This window comes from Vanessa cardui, chromosome 3, assembly GCF_905220365.1.
Source record: "Vanessa cardui chromosome 3, ilVanCard2.1, whole genome shotgun sequence".
NCBI classification, from domain to species: domain Eukaryota; kingdom Metazoa; phylum Arthropoda; class Insecta; order Lepidoptera; family Nymphalidae; genus Vanessa; species Vanessa cardui.
The window spans coordinates 4,973,466-4,993,670 of NC_061125.1; the positions used below are offsets into that span (position 1 = coordinate 4,973,466).

At 34.4% G+C, this 20,205-nt stretch overlaps 1 protein-coding gene across 2 annotated transcripts; it reads right to left on the reverse strand.

Moving 5' to 3' along the window:
• Window positions 1-9,898: 9,898 nt before the first annotated feature.
• On the reverse strand, window positions 9,899-18,933 carry LOC124543822 (kelch-like protein 5). Of its 2 annotated transcripts, XM_047122140.1 has the most exons (11): window positions 18,585-18,933; window positions 18,114-18,274; window positions 17,824-18,026; window positions 17,514-17,711; window positions 16,802-16,984; window positions 16,449-16,490; window positions 16,225-16,377; window positions 14,075-14,235; window positions 12,632-12,839; window positions 11,747-11,936; window positions 9,899-10,942 (listed from the first exon to the last, which is right to left on the reverse strand). In XM_047122140.1, exons 1-11 carry the CDS (start codon window positions 18,812-18,814, stop codon window positions 10,800-10,802), a joined length of 1,872 nt encoding a protein of 623 aa, XP_046978096.1. In that variant the 5' UTR covers window positions 18,815-18,933; the 3' UTR covers window positions 9,899-10,799. The 2 variants fall into 2 exon arrangements, with proteins under 2 accessions (XP_046978096.1, XP_046978097.1); XM_047122141.1 differs by lacking the exon at window positions 16,449-16,490.
• Window positions 18,934-20,205: the final 1,272 nt, after the last annotated feature.

Sequence of the window (20,205 nt, forward strand, 5' to 3'; positions counted from 1 at the left end):
TTAGAACTATTATGTTTGCTTGTAAATGATTGAAGTTGTTTATATCCTGATTAAAATTATTTATGATCTTGTCTTTTTTTAATCTATTTCACTTCTGTATGCTAAATTCAGAAGTGGGATACATTTACACGCCCTTTAGGCTTCCTATTATTTATTAATTCTGTAAAAATTACGGTGGTTCTGTTAAATAATTTATAAATAAATCACCAAATTCATTGTTGTGAGATTAAATATTGTAAACTATTAAGGCTGATAAACAGCGTAGTTCGAGAAACAAGTCGCGTCGATATGAGACCGGTGATAGGTTGTAGAATACATCTCGAATGCGAAGTAATTAAAAATAAATCTCATTCTTGATGAGAAGCAGCACCGTGTTTAATATTACACGAACTATGTAGGGTGACTTTAGACTTAGTGGCTTAAAAACTGTTTCACATAATCGTGTTAAATTGTGTTCATATATTCGGACTTGCGAGATACATATGTGGTTAAAATTTCATAAACGCAAGCGGTTGTTTAGATAGTAGCGTCCAAATAGCGTCATTTTTAATATTGACTAACATATACCTATATCAAAACTATAATCTGGTTCCAGGTGAGCTGGAAAGTTAAAATTAGTTATGCAGATGGGTAATCAAGCTAAATACAAATGATAAGTTCTGAAAGTAGTAAAATTTATATTTTTTTAATTAATTGATTTTCCTGGGAACACTTACATATGTGCTTAGTGTTTGTAATAAGTGTATAAAAATAATAATGTAATAATCAGCATTCAAAACTTATGACAGCTGGTCTTTATGTGGATTTCAAGGTCTTCATGTGAATGTATATCTTTTTATTCAAATATTTTTGATTTAGAACTTATAGTTGAGAGTATAGTCGACAATCGTATTTATCACGTTATTAACAGGGACTTAGTATTAATTTTTGCTTCAATATTTTGCGCACATCAATAGTATAAGATCATTATTATCATAATTAAATATTAGACATTTCGGTATACGGCATGCGGTGCGACGCCGAAGCAGTGAGGTGGGTGATATGGTGAATCGTTTTAGAATGGGTATAGTAACAAGTCAAGACAGTTGTACTTTACCTAATTGACTCCTCAAATAAACCGTTAAAAATTAAAATGATTGTCTTGCAGAAATCATATCTTATTTTAGACTGCTGTACGACGTTAAAGTATGTTTATTTCCCGCGCAAAATATATGTAACTAGTTTAATACTACAATGTTGACAAGTATGGAACACAAAAAAAAAAAAATAACAATTATATTCCGTAAACCTAGGTAAATTCAGTTGTATCACGAGAAAAACCATTTGGTTTTGGTATTAAGTTTGTAATAAATATGTACTTACTAATAGTTTATGTACAAAAAGTAAAAGTATTATTTCATTTTGATGAGATGAGACGTTATCCGCAAGATCCCGTTTGGATGTAAGGTACCATTTTCAAAATCGTACTTCTTCATGAAACCCTAAGCTTCGAAGTCAGGATGTTTCATAACATAATACCTTCGAAATAATTTAAATGTTATTAGGTAGTACCTTTCAAAAGTTGCCACCTCGAAGGCTCGCGTGACAATAGTGAAACCGAAAACATAGCGGCTGACATTACTAATAGGCTGATATCTATTGATCCTTTAGATTGTAGTTATTTCTTGAATTTGTGTCTACATGAGAGTACCGTGCCTAATGTTCTGCTGACGGGCATTGCATCTGATCAGTTACAAGTTTATTTTTATTAACCAACTAGGGGTGTCCTTTTGCCGAAATTAACCAAAAAAAGGAAAGTATTTTGTGTTGAACCTGACACACATGATATTGATGTTTGGTGCGAAGAAGTTGAAAGATTCAATATTTCTAATAACTGGCTCTGAATGTTTGTCTGGCGTGTTGAGCTGTCTCAAGGGTGCCGCACATTCATGGCTTAATGAGTGGTTAACCACAGATCGCTATTGGTCCATTTTTTTTGTCGTGAATTCAAGTCATTGTTTCCGTGAATGTTTGAGTAAGTGAATATTTTATATGATGCGATGTTTTATAGTATGCCCGAAGGACACTTAAAATAGTTAAAGGCTTAAGTGACGAACTCGTGATACGAAGCATAAACGTGCAGGCTAGGGCAGCCGCGTCTTATGCAAACCTTGCTTACTTTGATCTATGTTAAGCCTATTCGCAGGCTACAAGACAATCGATGTCAACTACAATAAGGCACGTACGCTTAAACCTGGCACATTTTTTTATAATGCCTAAATAAAAGGGTTGCTAATCAAATTTCTAAGCGAAACACACATGGCGGTAGGGTAAGTTGTAGTTGAAACCTCTTGCTTCGCTAAAGACGTAATACTGGTAACGTTATTTGCACTGACCCGTCGTTGAGGTTATCTGTTGCCCCCTGAGATACTGATTTAACCACTGCGGCTGTCCAAGAAATTCCAATTGATGTTCTCATCGACAGTGGTGTTTTAAATATATCAGGAGTGTCGTCTGATGATCTGATATACTTATCATGCGAGAGTAAACCAAAACGTTGAACTTCAAAAGGTATAAATAATTCAATTATAGTAGCAAACTCTTTTGTGTGACTAACTGTTGAACTCTATGAGATTTCCTTCGAGACCGGCTTTGTAATAGAAAATTTTAATAACTTCAGATATTCTCAACCGTTAAGGTGGTACATACGTACGTACAAAAGACAGGCAATATCTAATCCAGTCACCAAAAATAGGTTCATGTAGCATTACGTCAAACAGTAGAATACGTTTATACGCCTCTTCTGGCCTTAGAGCGAAATCTCTTGAGGGTTGAACATTTCGCTGAATTATATTTTACATTTCGGATTCAGCATCAACTACTGTCACCGCGGGTGAAATGCACATTAACGTCGCAGAGAACACTTATTTTGCTTATCGATCATACTGGCTATCACACACAAAGCAATTCAAAGTTCGTGACATAATAAATGATCTTAAAGATAAGGGTATTAATTGAGACCCAAAGTCTGAGTATGCCTGCCCCATTATCCTGATAAATAAAAAGAATGATAGAAGCATCAGGATTTGTGTCGATCATCGAGTGCTAGACCGACAGATGCTCAAGGAACGGTACCCTTTACCTCTGGCTACTGGTTTTGGATCCTTATCAATATATGATGAGTCCCTATAATGAGTCAGTTAATCAAACACTTTTTGTGACTCTCGAAGGTTAATATGAGTAATTGCGAATCTCTTACGATTTTAGTAACTTGCCACTTGTGTATCAGCGTATTATTAGTAATACACTACGTGAGCATATTGATACTGGTAATGTCTTGATGCATATTAATAATGTTTTAAATATGAGCAATACCATAGAAGAGGCTATACTGAATGTATTTTTAACAACTCTAACGAGGGCAGGTTTTTCGATTAATCTTACTAAATGTTCTTTCATTACTTTAGAAGTTGAGTACTTAGCACGTATCATTTGTCAGGGTCAGGTCAGGCCGAGTCCTCAGAAAATCAAAGTCCTAGTTACTCCATTTTTCAGTAATATCAAACAAGTTAGACAGTTTCTGTGGGCTAGGCAGGATATTATATGCGACGCTATATCTGAGCTATGACCACCATTATGCAACTAAGACCTCCTGCATAACCCGCCCGACCCATAAAGACGGCGTATTTAATTAGGGTAATGAACAAGGAAAAGTCATACAAAAAAAAAACTCTAATTCCAATTACAGACATACAGACTGACATGTTATTTAATTTGCTCTAAAGTTTTATTACAGAAGCTACCTTGTACCAAAAATGAGTTCCTGGAAGGCGCGTGGTCTTCATGGACGATTGGTCAAGATGGACGAGTGGTCCTGGAAGGCGCGTGATCTTCGTGGAAGATTGGTCATGATGGATGTGTGATCCTGGAAGGCGCTTGGTCTTCATTGATGGACGTGTGATCCTGAAAGGTGCTTGATCTTCGTGGAAGATTAGTTATGGTGGACGTGTGGTCCTGGAAGACGCTTGGTCCTGAACATGTGGTCCTGGAAGACTCTTGGTCTTGGACGTGTGGTCTTGAAAGACGTTTGGTCTTGGACGTGTGGTCCTGAAAGACGTTTGGTCTTGGACGTGTGGTCCTGGAAGACGCTTGGTCTTGGACGTGTGGTCCTGGAAGACGTTTGGTCTTGGACATGTGGTCTTGAAAGACGTTTGGTCTTGGACGTGTGGTCCTGGAAGACGTTTGGTCTTGGACGTGTGGTCCTGGAAGACGCTTGGTTATGCTGGACATGTGGTCCATTGAGACAGTTGGGACGCCTTCTGTCTGTTGTTCTATTCACAGGTTTTACAACGCCTGGACTCCGACTTCGGGTGATTTCACCGCTATAGAAATATTTGAGGTGGTATTGGGGAAAATAAGCAATGAGAGCTCTCACTTGTAATTTTTATTGGCTATGCGAACCATACCGTTTATATCAGTTGTAGCTTATCCCTAGACATGTGAATGTTTCAGATGACGAATGTAAGCCAATTGCAGAGCCCTGGATAGCACTAACTTCTCTGACTCTTTTGACACTGCGACTGCTGACTTCGAGCCAGAGCGGCGCTACCAACGCTACGAGGACGTCGCGAAGTCAGAAATGGCCGATTTAGGAGATTCCTTTAACTATGCAACTGGCTGGAAAGAATGAAATAAAAAAAAAGAAACAAAAGCGCGCGAAACCGCATCAAGCTGTCATTATTCTATCATTTTGGGCGCGAACAGTAAGGTCAATAATATTGGCGTGACTTGTAATTTGTTCTAAGTGTTATTTGTGTTTTATTTGGATTTGTAAACTCAACCGAGTAAGTAATTTACTTCAATATGTACGATTTGGTGATTTATTTATGTTAAGATATTTTCGAAGTTAGAACTATTATGTTTGCTTGTAAATGATTGAAGTTGTTTATATCCTGATTAAAATTATTTATGATCTTGTCTTTTTTTAATCTATTTCACTTCTGTATGCTAAATATATAGAATGTATCAGAAATTTTACAATCTGTGTTACACATTTCAAAATGTAAAAGGTTTATCCTCTTTAGTATCTAAAATTACTAACATGACATTATGACATCAAAAAATAGTATCTTAATGAAATGTGAAAAACGGTATGATTATTGTTGCCTCTAGTCTTTGCATAAAATGATTCGTTTTGTTTAGATTTATTGTCGTATCAAGACCAAATGGCTTAATTTTCAGAAGAAACTAATAAATACTTACGTTTTGATGTTTAATTAGCGCAAAATATTTTTGATAAAACGATAGCGGTTAGTGAAAACATTTCGGGGAGGGTTTGAACCCCCAAAACCCCCGCCTGCCTACGGCCATGACGTAGACCCCCATCATGTCTCCCGTGGACCCCTGGAGGTCCACCTGGACCACTTTGGGAATCACTGTTATAGGTGATAAAATATGATTCATAGGATTATTACTAGTCATTTTCGTCTCATTCGGTTTTCAAAGAACGGCAAGATGTCTTACGCAGACACATTTGCACGAGTGTTCAATTTCTCGGGCCTAAACTCAACTGCGCTAAAGGTTTTTTTAATTGTATAAATGTAAATTAAAACACAATTAAATATTGAGATACTTTATTCAACTAGAAGTGAAATTAACAGATGTCCAATTGTGAGTCAAAAGACTTTAGGAAATTTTGGACCATTTTTACAGTTAATAGGTATTCAGTCTATAGACAATTTTACAAAGGTATAACATTTTACAAAAACGTTCCGAAGTATTATACATTTTTATAGGGGAGATCACTACGTGCATTAAATTATGGCTAATAAGAAAAAAAATGTGTTTTTAATGCAGGTATTTACTACACACAGATAATAGTATATTCATACATTAAAATCTAATACAATAAATGTTTTCTCCAAGTTTACATTGGGTATACCTTATATGTTACATTGATTACATGTATGCATTTATATCAGCTTTGTAAGTAAGTAGTTTATCACAATATTTTGCTCAGCAACTGACTTAAGCCCCAAAAGCTATAGATATTAAAAAAATAACCTACAAAATTCGGATTTTAGTTTAGGTCACCAGTGGCCACCACCAGTGGCGATCTGTTAAAACAGGTACCTAAATAATTAATGTATAAATTTATTTACAATTTACTACAATGATTTGAAAAGTTTCTTTGCTCTTTCGTTTACAAATATGTAAGAGCAGTTTTGATTTTATTCGATGCACATTTATACTATTTTTTAAGATAAAAGGGCCATTTATTTATACCATTTTAAATTTTACATCACACACATATTTTTAACATATAAGCATAAAATTAGTGTATACATCTACATAACTAATGTACTTTTATATTTATTTAAAACTACACAATATATTTTACGCTATGATATTCTATTTTTTCTATAACTAACATCACAGGATAGTCCAAAAAAATATGAAATTGCGTGAAGTCCTTAACTAAGAAAATAATACTGCATACAGTGCAAGTAAATTTAAAAATTTAATCAATATTTAAGCCTCCTAAGAGAAATCACATACAACTATCAAATAGTCGATTCAAATGGCAGGAGTAATAGAGATAAATAAACTTAACGAATGTTCGACGAAGTGTAATGTTGTCATCGACATTATGAAAATAAAATTAAGTTTAGATAATTAGAATTTAATTGGAATAGCATATTATGAAATTGGAATATATATTAATCAAGATCTGGTATTGGTAGTGTAGATCTGTTAGCAGGTCTCTTGTAATATGTAAATAATTTTTTATCTCTACTCCTTTTGCCATTAGATTAAGTATAAGTAAATTCTGCGATGGCCAATTTTATGGACAAGTATTTTAGTGACCTTAATGGTCAACAAGTAAATTGCATGTATCTGATACATTCACGTTTAGTATCATAAATAAATTAAGATATCAGTAGTTCGGATTGCCAAATATATTTATGTTTTATATTATAAACTATTGATCAAAAGTACATCGCTTTACTGTATAATATGTTGTAATAAAATATTGAGAATTTAACAGTTACTTTATTGAATATCTCAAGTCATTTCTTAGCGATTGGCAACCCAATACTATCGATAATGTTACTTATGCTTTCGTAACAAAAGAAAGAAGAAACATTTTTAAAATAGTGTATAAGATGATTAATGAAAAAATAAAGGGATAAAATTAATGTTTTTTCTTTTCAGCAATAACCAGCTTATAAAAATAATTGCTATATAATAATTAATTTTATATGTATAAGTATGAATTACAGAAAGATTTTTATATTGTAAGAAAAATACACGGATGATTTATATAGTATAGTATAGTAAGTATAATAAAAAAATATATAATATTTTTAACACAATATGGAATATAATTTGAAAAATTAACCACAGGTTATACAAACAGTCCAATTAAAAAAAAAAAAATTATAAACAGTCTTTGTCAGTCAATGATTTAGTAAAAAATAAAAATATATTTTATTCTCTTACAGAGCAAATTTTTAAAATATGAGATCAATAAAGAACCGATATTTTTTATACAGTATAAAGCAATAATTGTTAACATAATAGTAATAAAAAAAACGATTTGTATAAAATAATAATAGTGGCAAACATATTACAATATAGGGTTCCTCCGTTTCTCTCGTGTTACCAAATAGAATGATGGTGAGCTCGAACAATTATCGTAATATTCAACCTCTACCTAACGCCTGCTTATCTCATCCTAAATATAAATTTATATGGATTACACATTTCATTTTTCAAAAAGCTGTAGACATTCAAAACATACAAGGTTACTACTATGTAATAGCCGTATTTTAAAAAGTTAAATTAAGGTAGGTTCTCCATGCAAAAGTGTATATTATGCTCAATTAAATGTCGGTTAAAATATTTTTGTATAGGGTTGAAACGAAGTTGTCTTACGATGCAATATTATCAGTGTATTTCTAGCTTTTCCGATTGTCTGGAGTTTCTACGAGTGACAAGCAGCCTAAACAATAATAATAACTGTTATGAATATATATAGGATTATGTGAGCATTTATGATAAGAGGTAGGATTCATATGAACAGCGTCATTAATAAATAACTGAGTTTAAAGGCTTACTTTAACACGGCTAACAATTTGGTACTTGATCCCTAATAAAATCCCAGTTTGGAAAATATTGTTAAATGTGAATCTTTTAAATGGGTTCGTTTTTGGAAGGCAATTATTACTAATACTATAACTCTCACGCTAAAGATAACGCTGCTCGCAAGATGGTTCCATATTATAATAACAGCAATAGACGTTACTAGGAATTGTTCAAACGTACTATCACTACATAAAAATAAGTGGAATAATGAAAATATTTTATAATTTCAATATTTCTGAAGTCGCAAATAGAGATCTTATTAGATCTTCCTCTAATAAAATGAAATAGTGTTACTATAATGAATACACACTATAAAGTAACAAATTAATAATACAATATGGACTTTAAATATCATAAATATAATTAGAGTTAATTTGATTCTACGGGAAGGAGGTTGGGTTGAATGGTGAATATCCGGAATGGCAGTCGGTCGGAACGGCGAATATCCGGCAGCCGGATAAATGGTGCAAATTGTTTGCGGTGCAGTAATCATTTGTCACCACGGGCCGTGCAAAATGGCGGGAACGAGAAGTCGTTTCTTTATTCGTTAGCTTTTTGTGTTTATTAAATATTCAGATCTTAGTAACCTATATTTAGTTATTAATATATTGTATATATAGAAAACATAGGCAGTTTCATGATCGCTTTACGTGCTTTTCGGAACATAACAGTGCCAACTTCTGAACTCTGCGCTTTTACAGATAATTTATTGAGAGAAAAGAGTTTGAACGCAAATACCGATTATTTTAGTAGTAACCCTACTATAAATTAGGTCAAGAGGGAAGTATTAAATATAGAGGTTTTATGAAGGCATAATTTTTTGATTGCAATATTAGTTAAATAACAAAGATGTTATTTCATTTATCCATTGTAATATATATATATATATATATCTTTATAAGTAAATAGACTTCTGCTAAAATAGAAATAATCGTTGAGAGTTTATACTTCGGAACCCTATGTGCATCATTATAATTATTGAGTTTTCAAATTAACATTTATAATAGTTGTATGAAAACACTGAAATGCAATACATTTCTATTGGTTCAAGTAAAATTATTAAATAGTGCAAAACCTTTCGGTGTCTGTTGTACTTTCAGAACGTCCAGGATATTCAAATGCATAGAAAAATACTCATTTGCAATGAATAAATTTCCATTTTTATCTATCTAACACTAGAAAATCGTCAAAAAAGACCATCCGTAATAGAAATCACAATGAGGTTAAGATCTGTCGCGTTACCAACGCTTCCTCGTGTAAATTGTGCAGAAAAATAACTTAAGTCTATACTCGAGAGTAATGATCATTTATTATACATTTCACGAAAATACAAAACTATTCACTCTTCAGATTTTAATACTTCTTACCTTTACGTACAGAAGATCTTGGGTAAGCCTCCCTAAAATATCTCTGGTGCTATTATGGTTGTATAGCATAGTAACTGTCTGTGGATTGATATGGAATCGACTCAAAAAAAAATGTATAAATCGGTATTACGCACTTATACAAAAGCATAATACTGATTTTGTATGAGTGCGAAATACGCTTCAATTATTTGATAGCAACAGTTGCTAAGCTAAACCCGTAAATTCAGGGTTGCCGATGCGTATTTACGTAATTCCACAAAAATCTTAGCGAAATTCCCCAAATTGGGGAAAGGAAATGTCTCAATTCCCCAATTATTCCCCATACATAAATAATGGACAAAAAATCATGTTATTGTATGTTTGTTTTTCATTTCCTAACAATAAAATCAAATTTTCGAGGTTAATTTAAATCTGACTAATCATTGGTTGTACTAAGTACAAAACGAGTAAACAATGAATTACCGATCGTTTTGGTATAAAAACGCATAACTATAAATTCCGCCCATTTTCCCCACATACGACAATCCCCACACTCATCCCCGATCGACTTGCAATTCCCCGCAATTTGGGGAATTCCCCACACATTGGCAACGCTGCCCGTAATAGCACCACTGACAGCAAAGCAAAGGTATGAATTAATATGAACATGTTACAACTTGTTACATCGTCGACTCAGTGTTCATGCTACTTTAAAGGTTTACCTTTACATACAAGGTAATCCTTTTAAAAGAGTTCTAGACCGACTGAGACAATCTATAGTACAAGTTTAATAAGCTGAAAACACTGTATCTTTTCTGTTGAATTATTGAGTCTACTTTATTTACACAATAGAGTAGAGTATTAAAATACATCTAAATGCATTCGAGCAGTTTTTACATTTAATGAACGCCTTACATATACTCTCTAGGAAAATATATAGATTTTTACCCTTCAGTGGCACGTCAGTTGTTCAGGACCGTGACTAACAATTCCCCAATCGAATATAGAATGCAAAAAAATATTTCAAATTTTTATTTTAAGAAACATTTTACAACGTTATTTTAGTTACAAAATTACTAGGAACTAGAAATAGATTCGCAAATTAATTATAGGGTACAACTTCGAAAGGGCGAATAATAGTCAGCGGACCTGACAACCGATTGACGAATTTATTTTATACTTTTGAAAATTGAAAAACGGAGATGTACATTTAAAACATTCTCTATCGAAAATTTTATAAGAAACGAGCTCATCCGACTCCGAGCCCGGGTCGCCTCACCTGGCGTCTCAGCCGACGACGTAGACGACCAATTGGTGCAGCGCGTATCAGAAGAGGTTGCGCGGCGGCGGCACGGCCACCACGGCGGCGCCCGCGCGCCCCGTGCCCAGCGGCGCCAGCTTGCGCCAGCAGTTGGCCTCCGCGTCGTACACCTCCACCACGCACAGGTACTGCACGCCGTCGTACCCGCCTGCCGACACACGTGGGGGCTCTCGCTTTACACACAGTAAAGCAGTACACTGACAGTAATGAATCTACTAGACGGTGCATTACCACTAGTGATGTGCCGGATATCCGTATCCGTATCCGTATCCGCGGATATTCGAGGCAGAAGAAAGATCCGTATCCGTTTCGGAATCCGTTACTTTTTGGCGGATCTATCTAGCGGATCTATTTACCTTATTAATTTTAGTAGAAATAAAAAACTATTAAATTCAATACGGATATTTTTTTTATTTCTTAAAATCAAATATTTGGCTCCTTTATGTTGCAATCTTTGGCGTAGTTATCATATTTATCATTTATCATTAGTTATCATACCAATAGTATATAACTTCAAGGTTCTAAATAAACTAGCTTTTTAATGAGATCAGTAGTATTAAAAGTTATGAGATCACTTTTAATTAACAATAAAAAAAACTTAGATCTTTAAAATATTTTAAATTTGTAAAAAAGTTAAGATCCGTATCCGTATCCGCGGATCTTGACAACAAATATCCGTATTCACATCCGTATCCGCGGATCTACATTTTATACGATCCGACACATCACTAATTACCACTAACAACATTTATTCCACTTTGGTGTACAATTTTCGTTGGGTTACAAAAACGTTGCGATACTTTTCGATTATATCGTCTTTACCTTAGCGGCATACAAGCTGAGCTACCGCGGTGTGGTAGTAGTTTTGAGATATTAAATAATAACTAAAATTTACTTTTTAATTACTAATCAGCATACTCTTATGTACATATACTTATGTCTGTATATTTACCGACGGCGACGATCCTGTCACCCAGCAGACAGGAGCCGATGGCGTCGCGGCCGTAGGACAGCCGCGCCAGCAGGATCCACGTGTCCGTCACGGGGTCGTAGCGCTCCACGCAGGCGAGCCGCCCCCCCACCGTATTGGCCGGCGCCTCGTGCCCGCCCAGCGCGTACAGAAACCCGCCCGCCGCGCACACCTGCCGTCACGTATAGTACGACACAAATTAGATGTAGCATCGGAAAATGAAATGCAATGAAAATAAAACCGATTACTGCCGATTTACACAACCAATAGAAATAGCTCCCTATCGCGTCATTCGACGCTATTCGTCGCTATAGATTCACGCGTCAGAGAAATCAAGTCATGTTAATCGACGCGTCAAATTGACGAATATAAGGTTACATGATATTACAAGTTATTACGTTTATGCAAAGATCATATCCGCATGAAAAATAAATATTGATAATTTGGGATAGCGTACTCAATTCGGATGTGATCGGTTTTACGAATTTTGCCGATGCGACATCTAAGTTGTGTCGTACTATACTCTGTTTGAACGAACGCATCCATATATATCCAGTACACACACACATATACATATACACATTTTGACGACCTCCGTGGTCGAGTGGTGTGTACACCGGTTTTCAAGGGTACGCCACTCCGAGGTCCCGAGGTTCGATTCCCGGCCGAGTCGATATAGATTATCATTAGTTTTCTATGTTGTCTTGGGTCTGGGTGTTTGTGGTTCCTTCGTTACTTCTGATTTCCATAACACAAGTGCTTTAGCTACTTACATTGGGATCAGAGTAATGTATGTGATTTTGTCTCATATTTATTTATTTATATGTAAGACGGCAAGTCGCGGATAGCAAGGCAAGGTATACTAACGCTGACGCCGCCGCGGCGGCGCGTCATGGGCGCGCAGTTGGTCCAGTGGTTGGTGGCGGGGTCGTAGCACTCGACGGAGCGCAGGCAGGCGCCGCCGTCGCGGCCGCCCACGGCGTACAGGCGGCCGCGCAGCGCCGCCACGCCGCACGTGCTGCGCGCGCCCGCCATGGGGCACACGATGGTCCACGAGCGCGAGCACGCGTCCCACCTGCGCACGCACGCGCTCACTCAAACTCAAATTCCTTCATTAAATATAGAAGCATCACACTTTTTTTTTTTTTTTTTTATTACGCTGGAAAAACGCTTTACGCGCTTCACCCACGAGATGGAAAGTGGGGGGTGTGTGGGACTCCCCGGAGCCCTGAACGCCGAGTGCGCCCAAGCACACCGGGTTTACCCACTAAAAAACCAGCGGTACCCTCTCCGTCTTTCAGCGGACGCCATGGGATTGCTTACGCATGCTAGCGTGACGGAGCATCACACTTACTTATTGATTGTCAAATAAATACTACCACCGGTTCGGAAAAAGAAACACCCTGACCTGAGAAGAACCGGCGAAAGAAACTCAGCGGGTCTTTTTTTTGTTATTTTTTTTTTTTGTCAAATTAATAAGATGTATCTTATAGTAGTATATGATTAGAAATAGGCAGGAGGCGATCGTTTCAGTCCCAAGGTGTGCTATCAAACATAAAATCGCTAATTGTGCCTTTTGCACACAAGCGTACCTTAACAACTTTTTTAAATTTGGCAACAGAAGCATTTTGAACGCTTTCTGGGATCCTGTTGTAGAAGCGTATACATTGCCCCACAAAAGAGTTACTGATTCTATGCAGTCGAGTAACAGGAGTAACAAGATTGTGTTTGTTCCTTGTACCAATGTTATGAGTATCACATTTTCTCATAAACACATTAATATTATTCCGTACATACAAAACATTACAAAATATGTATTGAGAAGCAACAGTTAATATCTTAATTTCTTTAAATCTATACCTTAATGATTCCTCATCAACTTATGTCTATCGGTACATCGTTGTTCAAGTGGCTAAGTGTTACGTGTTTTCTATGGAAAGATTATCCTTGAATCTGCTTGAGCCTAAAATTTTGAGTAGAGGAAACTCCAGTGCCTCGAAAAGCACGTACAGTCACTGTTCCTGCACCTAAAATCCAGTCGTATCGGATTTTCGGATATTGCATCTATGCACCATAATATGTCCTACGTAATTATCTCTCCTTGTCGAAGGAGAAAAAACAGCTTGTCGCTCCTGAGATAGCCACCGTGGCCGAAATAAGAACGACATAATTATAGGTCATCCTATTAATATGGCAAAAACTTTGGATTCGACAGTTTATATTTTACATTTTATACAGAGATTTATTATAATTAAGCGTATTTTATATTTACTATACTATAACACAAGCAGTAACAATTTCAAACGATACCTCTCCACAGAATTAAGGTATATCCATCCATCGTGTCCCCCTACGGCGTAGATGGGGCAGTTGGGTCCGTCTCCGAGCACGGCCACGCCGAGCCCGTGGCGATGCGTGTTCATCGGCGCTAGCGTACTCCAACTCAGTGACGTCAGATCGAAGCACTCCACCTGTTATAGTTTTTAAACTATTACACTCTAGCCATTCGTAAATATAGAAACAAAATTCAAAAAACGTAATAAGTAACATATATCTTTGACCTTGAATTGACAGAGCATATTATAAGTAGTTATGTGGAAGAGGGTTTTATAATAAATAAAGACATATTAAGACTAAAGTAGTGCATAGTACTGTAGGCTAGAACGGAATATCATAGAGTATGTGAAGCTAATTATTTTGTTAATTTATTTATCTTTCCTCTTTAGTCATTGCCTTTAAGAGACAAGGACGCCGTGATTTGTAGTTTTCCCTATTTTTTATAGTAGTTTTTTCTATTTTTATATATTAAAAGATAATGTTATACAGAGTAATAGATAATATAATTAATATATTATATAATGTAAAATGTTCATTGACTATGAGTAAGCATGGTATGTAAACGCTCAAAGGATTTTTTTTATTAATAGACCATATAACCACTGAATTTTAAAATTGAGTATGTATATACCTTATTAAATAAAGTTTTATACGATTTTGAATCCGTAAGGTGTGAACAAATAGCGTACTTCCTAGAAACGTATAAATGCAAATTATTATTATATTACACAAGCTAATTCACTTTATGATTTAACATCGCGTGTTCGTACTTACAACATACATAATAAGGAAGGCATGGATGTATGTTGCAAGTAAATCACTTTAACTTTTGGTAGAAACATGTGGTATATATTTTTTTTTATAATATAGGTAAATGGTCTATATGATGGTAAGTGTTCACCACCGTCCATAGACAAGGGCGCCGTATGAAATGTTAACCATCGTCAATATGTCTCCATCCTTGGGAACGAAGATGATATGTTTCTTGTGCCTTTAGTTATAAGAGTCACTAATCCATCACGCCTGAACAGATCAATACTGGGTACTCCTATCTGGCGGTAGGATATCTGATGAGTGGGTAGTAGTACTAACTACTAAGTACTAATACCGTTGTACGTACCCAGGGTTAGCACAAAGCCCTACTTCCATTACATTTCTAAAGACATATATATACACATCCGTGTATGCGGGGGCAGTGTAGTTAATTACCTTATGTTCTATTCTGTATTTCGGACATGTATGAATAATTTTATGATGATCGGTTAAGCAGAAAGAAACACAAGTTACTTTCACATTTACAATATTTGTCAGGATATGCGAGTACGTAACGTATCAGTGACGCGTTACGTAAATTAAATCTACGGTTTGTAAATTGAAGTCGTGACGAAATATAAAGCATATCAGCGTCCGTTTCATTACAATGTTTAATTACGATTAGTTCTACATTTCAAACAATGAATCGACTTTCTATGCATTTTTATACATTAACAAGAAATATTTTTATTACATCGAAATGAGTTTTTATTTTTGAGAATTACTGACAAATGTACAGTTTTGAAAAATGATAATTATTTACGATGAATAGGTGTTACGGGTACTTATTGCGCTTGTTTCATACAATGAATCAACCATCAAAATACCTATAAACTTTGCTGTACAGGTTTACTTTTACTCAAAATAAAATAATAATTTTTCAAAAATTCTCAGTTCAGTCGTTTAGACATAGTTACTCAAGTTGCTCTGAATAACAACAAATCAATATAAAAAAAGCATATTCTTTAAAACTATACTAGTACAGATAATAAATATAATCAATCCTATATGTATTTACTAATCACTATCACAGAAAAAACTATGTGAATTTTTATTCTATTTTTTACCAATAGAATGAAGAGGATTGTTAGTCAGTTTTTGTCATAAGTTCGTGCAAGCTGCAGTTATGAAATGCATAATGCAATGAAGTAAATAATATGCTGATTTTGAATTTAGATTAATAAAGTTCTAGATAGAACTTAATATAATATATATAATTTATCAGATAATTGTTACTTTAGCAAGTCTAAAACTAGTACTAGGTCATTGTAGCCGAGGCTGGGGTGTAGTATTAAATTAAAATGTAATACCGTATTAAGAGTTTTAAGTCCATCTCTTCCTCCAACGACAACGAGTTTGTTTTGCATCACAGCTACACCAAACTGGAGCCTTCTAGCTCCCATTCTCATAAATGGTGTCCAAGAATTCGTTCTTGGGTCATACATCTCCATGTTACTCGCACCCTAAAATTATAAACATTATTGTCTTAATATTTTTTTAACAAACGGTTTTCTTTGTTTATTTCGTTACTTACTGGCTTGGATGTTGCTTGAGTTGATTGAAGGTAAAACAGGGTCTATGGATTGACTGCATTAGTCTCATATTTTATAAAAAAACGATTTTTCTTAATGAACGCTGAATTCTGAATTTATACATAATAATAAAAAGAAACAAAATTATTTATTTATAGATAAATATTAAAACTAATAAAATAATAGTAACTAATATCTCTAGATGTACTTAATTATATATAGAGTCAATTTTTTTGGCGTCTTAGTATAATGCATGATTTCATTCTCAATAGAATGAAGTTATTTAATTTAAAAAAAATGCAAAGGCATTCTAATAAGAATGATATGTTACAGAGAAATAAATAGTTTCCTTCACCTTGTATCCGTCCATGCCACCTATAGCAAGAAGTCTTCCAATGGTGGATGTCCGGGGTCTTGTTCTATGAGAGAATAGCATTGATCTTCTCTCTGGCAATAAATGCCACTTAACAGCTTCCATTATTAGTGGCTGGCATTCGGGTACTTCACCACATGCATGTTCAACTTTGTCAATCAAATACTGAAATATATAAAAAAATTTAACAGTTGTAGAAAATATATAAAAGCATATAAATTCTGAAATATTTAAAATCTTCATAGTATAAATAAAAGTCAAGTCAAAATCTTTGTTCACTATAATGTAAACTAATTCATTGATTATTTATATACATAATTTATCAAAATTTTTATACAAGTGTCAAAAAATGTTATTTTTGCACAATAATTATGAAAGCTTAAAGCCTTTGTCCATTTGCTCATTAGAATGTCCTTTGTCCATTTAGATTAATGAGCAAACTTCACATATAAAAATGTTTTAATCATTAATCATTGCATCTTATTACAATGTAATGAGCCATAACAAAATCATTTAACCTTATAAGTATAATGTACATTGTTAAATGGCATTAATACTTTGCTATTAAAATACTTGTTGCATATGTACATGGATAGTATTCATTGTTTTACTTGTATGGAAGTTAAATACTTTATAAAAAAATTAAAAATAATTTATGATTGATAAATTAAAAAAAATAATAATATGGAATTACCTCTGATGATAGTAGAGGCAATTTTATTAACTTTAATAATGTTGGTAGATGTCCCTGTCTATTTTCGTGGTCATGTTGTACCCAAGCCATAAGACTTTCAAAAACATTTTCTTCTGTTACAACATTGAGATCATCTGACTTTAGTAAATTAGATAGTTGTTCGGATTGCAAGCTGAGAAATTCTTGGTGTTTAACAACCTAAAAATTTAAGATATCACTTTTTATATAAATAAGAAGACATTGATTTTATATTTTATAATATTTTAAAGGCACAAGCGTGGTCATAACTTTGAAATACATTCTTATAGACCTGCATAAAATGTTGGTATGTATACTCCAAAGCACTTTTGTGCAATCCCATACAAGATTGTTGTTCAGCAAAGAAAGCAATTCCTAAACAGTTGCAAGGATCCAGTTGCTTTTCAAGGAAATCACAACAAGCCTTTGTAACTGAATGTAATTGGAGTAAGCTTGCTGTTGACAGGAGGATCTCTACTGTTTCCTCACTTAACTCTGCAAATAAAATGTGAAAAATGATGATACTAAGCTGCATAATGTTTAAAAGAACAAAGGAACTTATTTATATCAATGTTAAAATACCTATAATGCCTGTATAGCAATAATGAACAAGTGATCTAAGTGCTTGTGAATCAACTCGTTCTAGAGTTATTTCTGATGACTGAGCTTCTCTTAAGGAGCCTGTAAACATGGCTGCAAAGTACTCACTGCAAGAAGCTAACACAACTTTGTGTGCTGGAATCCTGTTACAAAAGTTAAACTTGTTAAATTAGCAATGAAATGCTTGTTGATTAATATATACAATATAATAACTACTTGTTTGTTTATCTTTATGATTTGCAAAAAAATTAAGATGAATGCAGAATTTAAATTTAAATATTATTTAAAATGTAATAATAGAAATGTGCTCTGTGAACGAAAATCCATATTTTTATGTTTTAGTATAATAATATGAATTCTACATATCTACATGCTAGTGCCCGTTAAACAAAGAACCGTTTATCGATTTATTAAAAGACAATAACTCGTTATGTTAAATGAACTCGTGCTTACCTGCAGCCCCCAGCTATTAACGCAACATCACAAAGCTTTTGTGACTGATAGTATCCATAAATATTTTTCATTGTCGTTTCGGAATGTCCTTTATTACAATGGAATTCATCTGGATTTGATGCACTAGAAAGGCTCAGCTGACTTAATTCTCTAGGCAAACCTTCATCGACAGAATTAGTCGAAACATTGTCTTTAGACGCTTCTGTTTTCTGAGATTCACAAGTCGACATTTTAAACAACTTATGATTAACGATATTGCGACCGCTTTATTAACTTTAAATACACCGGACTTCATCAAGCTTCAACTAACAACCTTGGAGATGAAAACAAAGGCTTGTCAGTGTTCGTCGGCTGTCAACGTCAACGAGACTTGTTTGTTTTTCACATTACAGAGTATGAAGTCTATACTCTATAGCACAATATAGTGACAGGCAATATAAAAATAAACAAACATATATATAAGAAACGTTTTAAGCCGATTATTCGACTGTTAACATCAGACTAAACAGTATTCTAGGTATAATTTACCTAAAAGTTATTTATATGATATTATATAACCGTTTACACTGTACGTAAAGTCAGCCTTCGGCTGTCAGCTCGTGTTACGTAGTTGACTATTTTTCTATAGGTACATATTAATGTTTACACCAAATGGATAACCGTTATAATTATGTGTGTGTATACACCACTACGTGACAATAATAGTAGATAAACTCAATGGCTAGCTAGTCGGTCAGCCATTGAGTGTAAGCACGGTATGAAAAAAATATCTCTCAATATCGTTCGTACTGGAACCGAAAATGAGGTTGCTGACAGTCCGCGGCTATCTTTCCGTTAGGTGTGAACATCCATTTATTGATATTTAAATATATATATATATATATATATATATATAATTTTGAACATATAAATGTTAAAATTGTCAAAACTATATTCCTATATATTTTTGTCAAGAAAAGAGCGTACTCTTTCCTTAAAGACCGGCAACGCACCTGCAACCCCCCTGGTGTTGCGGATATCCATGGCCGGTGGTAGTCACTATAGTTTGTCATAAAATAAAATTTGAAACTGCCAGTGTCATTGAGGTATAAATTTTATGGTTGTGGTAATTAAAATGCATCTTTAATTAGTTCTTTTTTTAAATCAGAAAATACCTTTTATAAATTCAATCCAAACTCAGTTCGATTAGATATAAATCATTTATTTAACATAATTGGTTCAACCGGCATAACTCCAAGTTGTACAATCAATCACCCTTAATTTTCATGATAACCCCGTTAAAAAAACCCCGGATTCTGGCCACCGACAGCTCTCTTCTGTTTTTCTTTTTTTATTTCTCCTGTCACCTCACAATCTGTCCAGTCATATCAGGCTTTCTTAACCAGCCAGCCACGACGCAACAGTGCTACCATCTCTAAATCAGAATAATATAAATAATATAAAATCATCACATACCTAAAGCTAGGCCGATTTATTTTCTAGTAAATAAATAAAGCTGAATGACCTTAAAAATCATTAACGATATTGGAGTGACTTTTACTTTTGAAACAGTGTTCGTTGTATTTATTTTGGATCTGTAAGCTTAACTGAGTAAGTAGCTTACTTCAATATATATGATTTG

Excerpts from the sequence above, each read along its gene's own strand:
- LOC124543822 (XM_047122140.1), bottom strand. The coding sequence starts at position 18,814 with ATGTCGACTTGTGAATCTCAGAAAACAGAAGCGTCTAAAGACAATGTT. Across the intron at positions 18,275-18,584 it reads TTAATAGCTGGGGGCTGCAG|GATTCCAGCACACAAAGTTG; the intron begins GTAAGCACGAGT and ends CTTTTGTAACAG. Across the intron at positions 16,378-16,448 it reads CTCAAGCAACATCCAAGCCA|GGTGCGAGTAACATGGAGAT; the intron begins GTAAGTAACGAA and ends TTATAATTTTAG.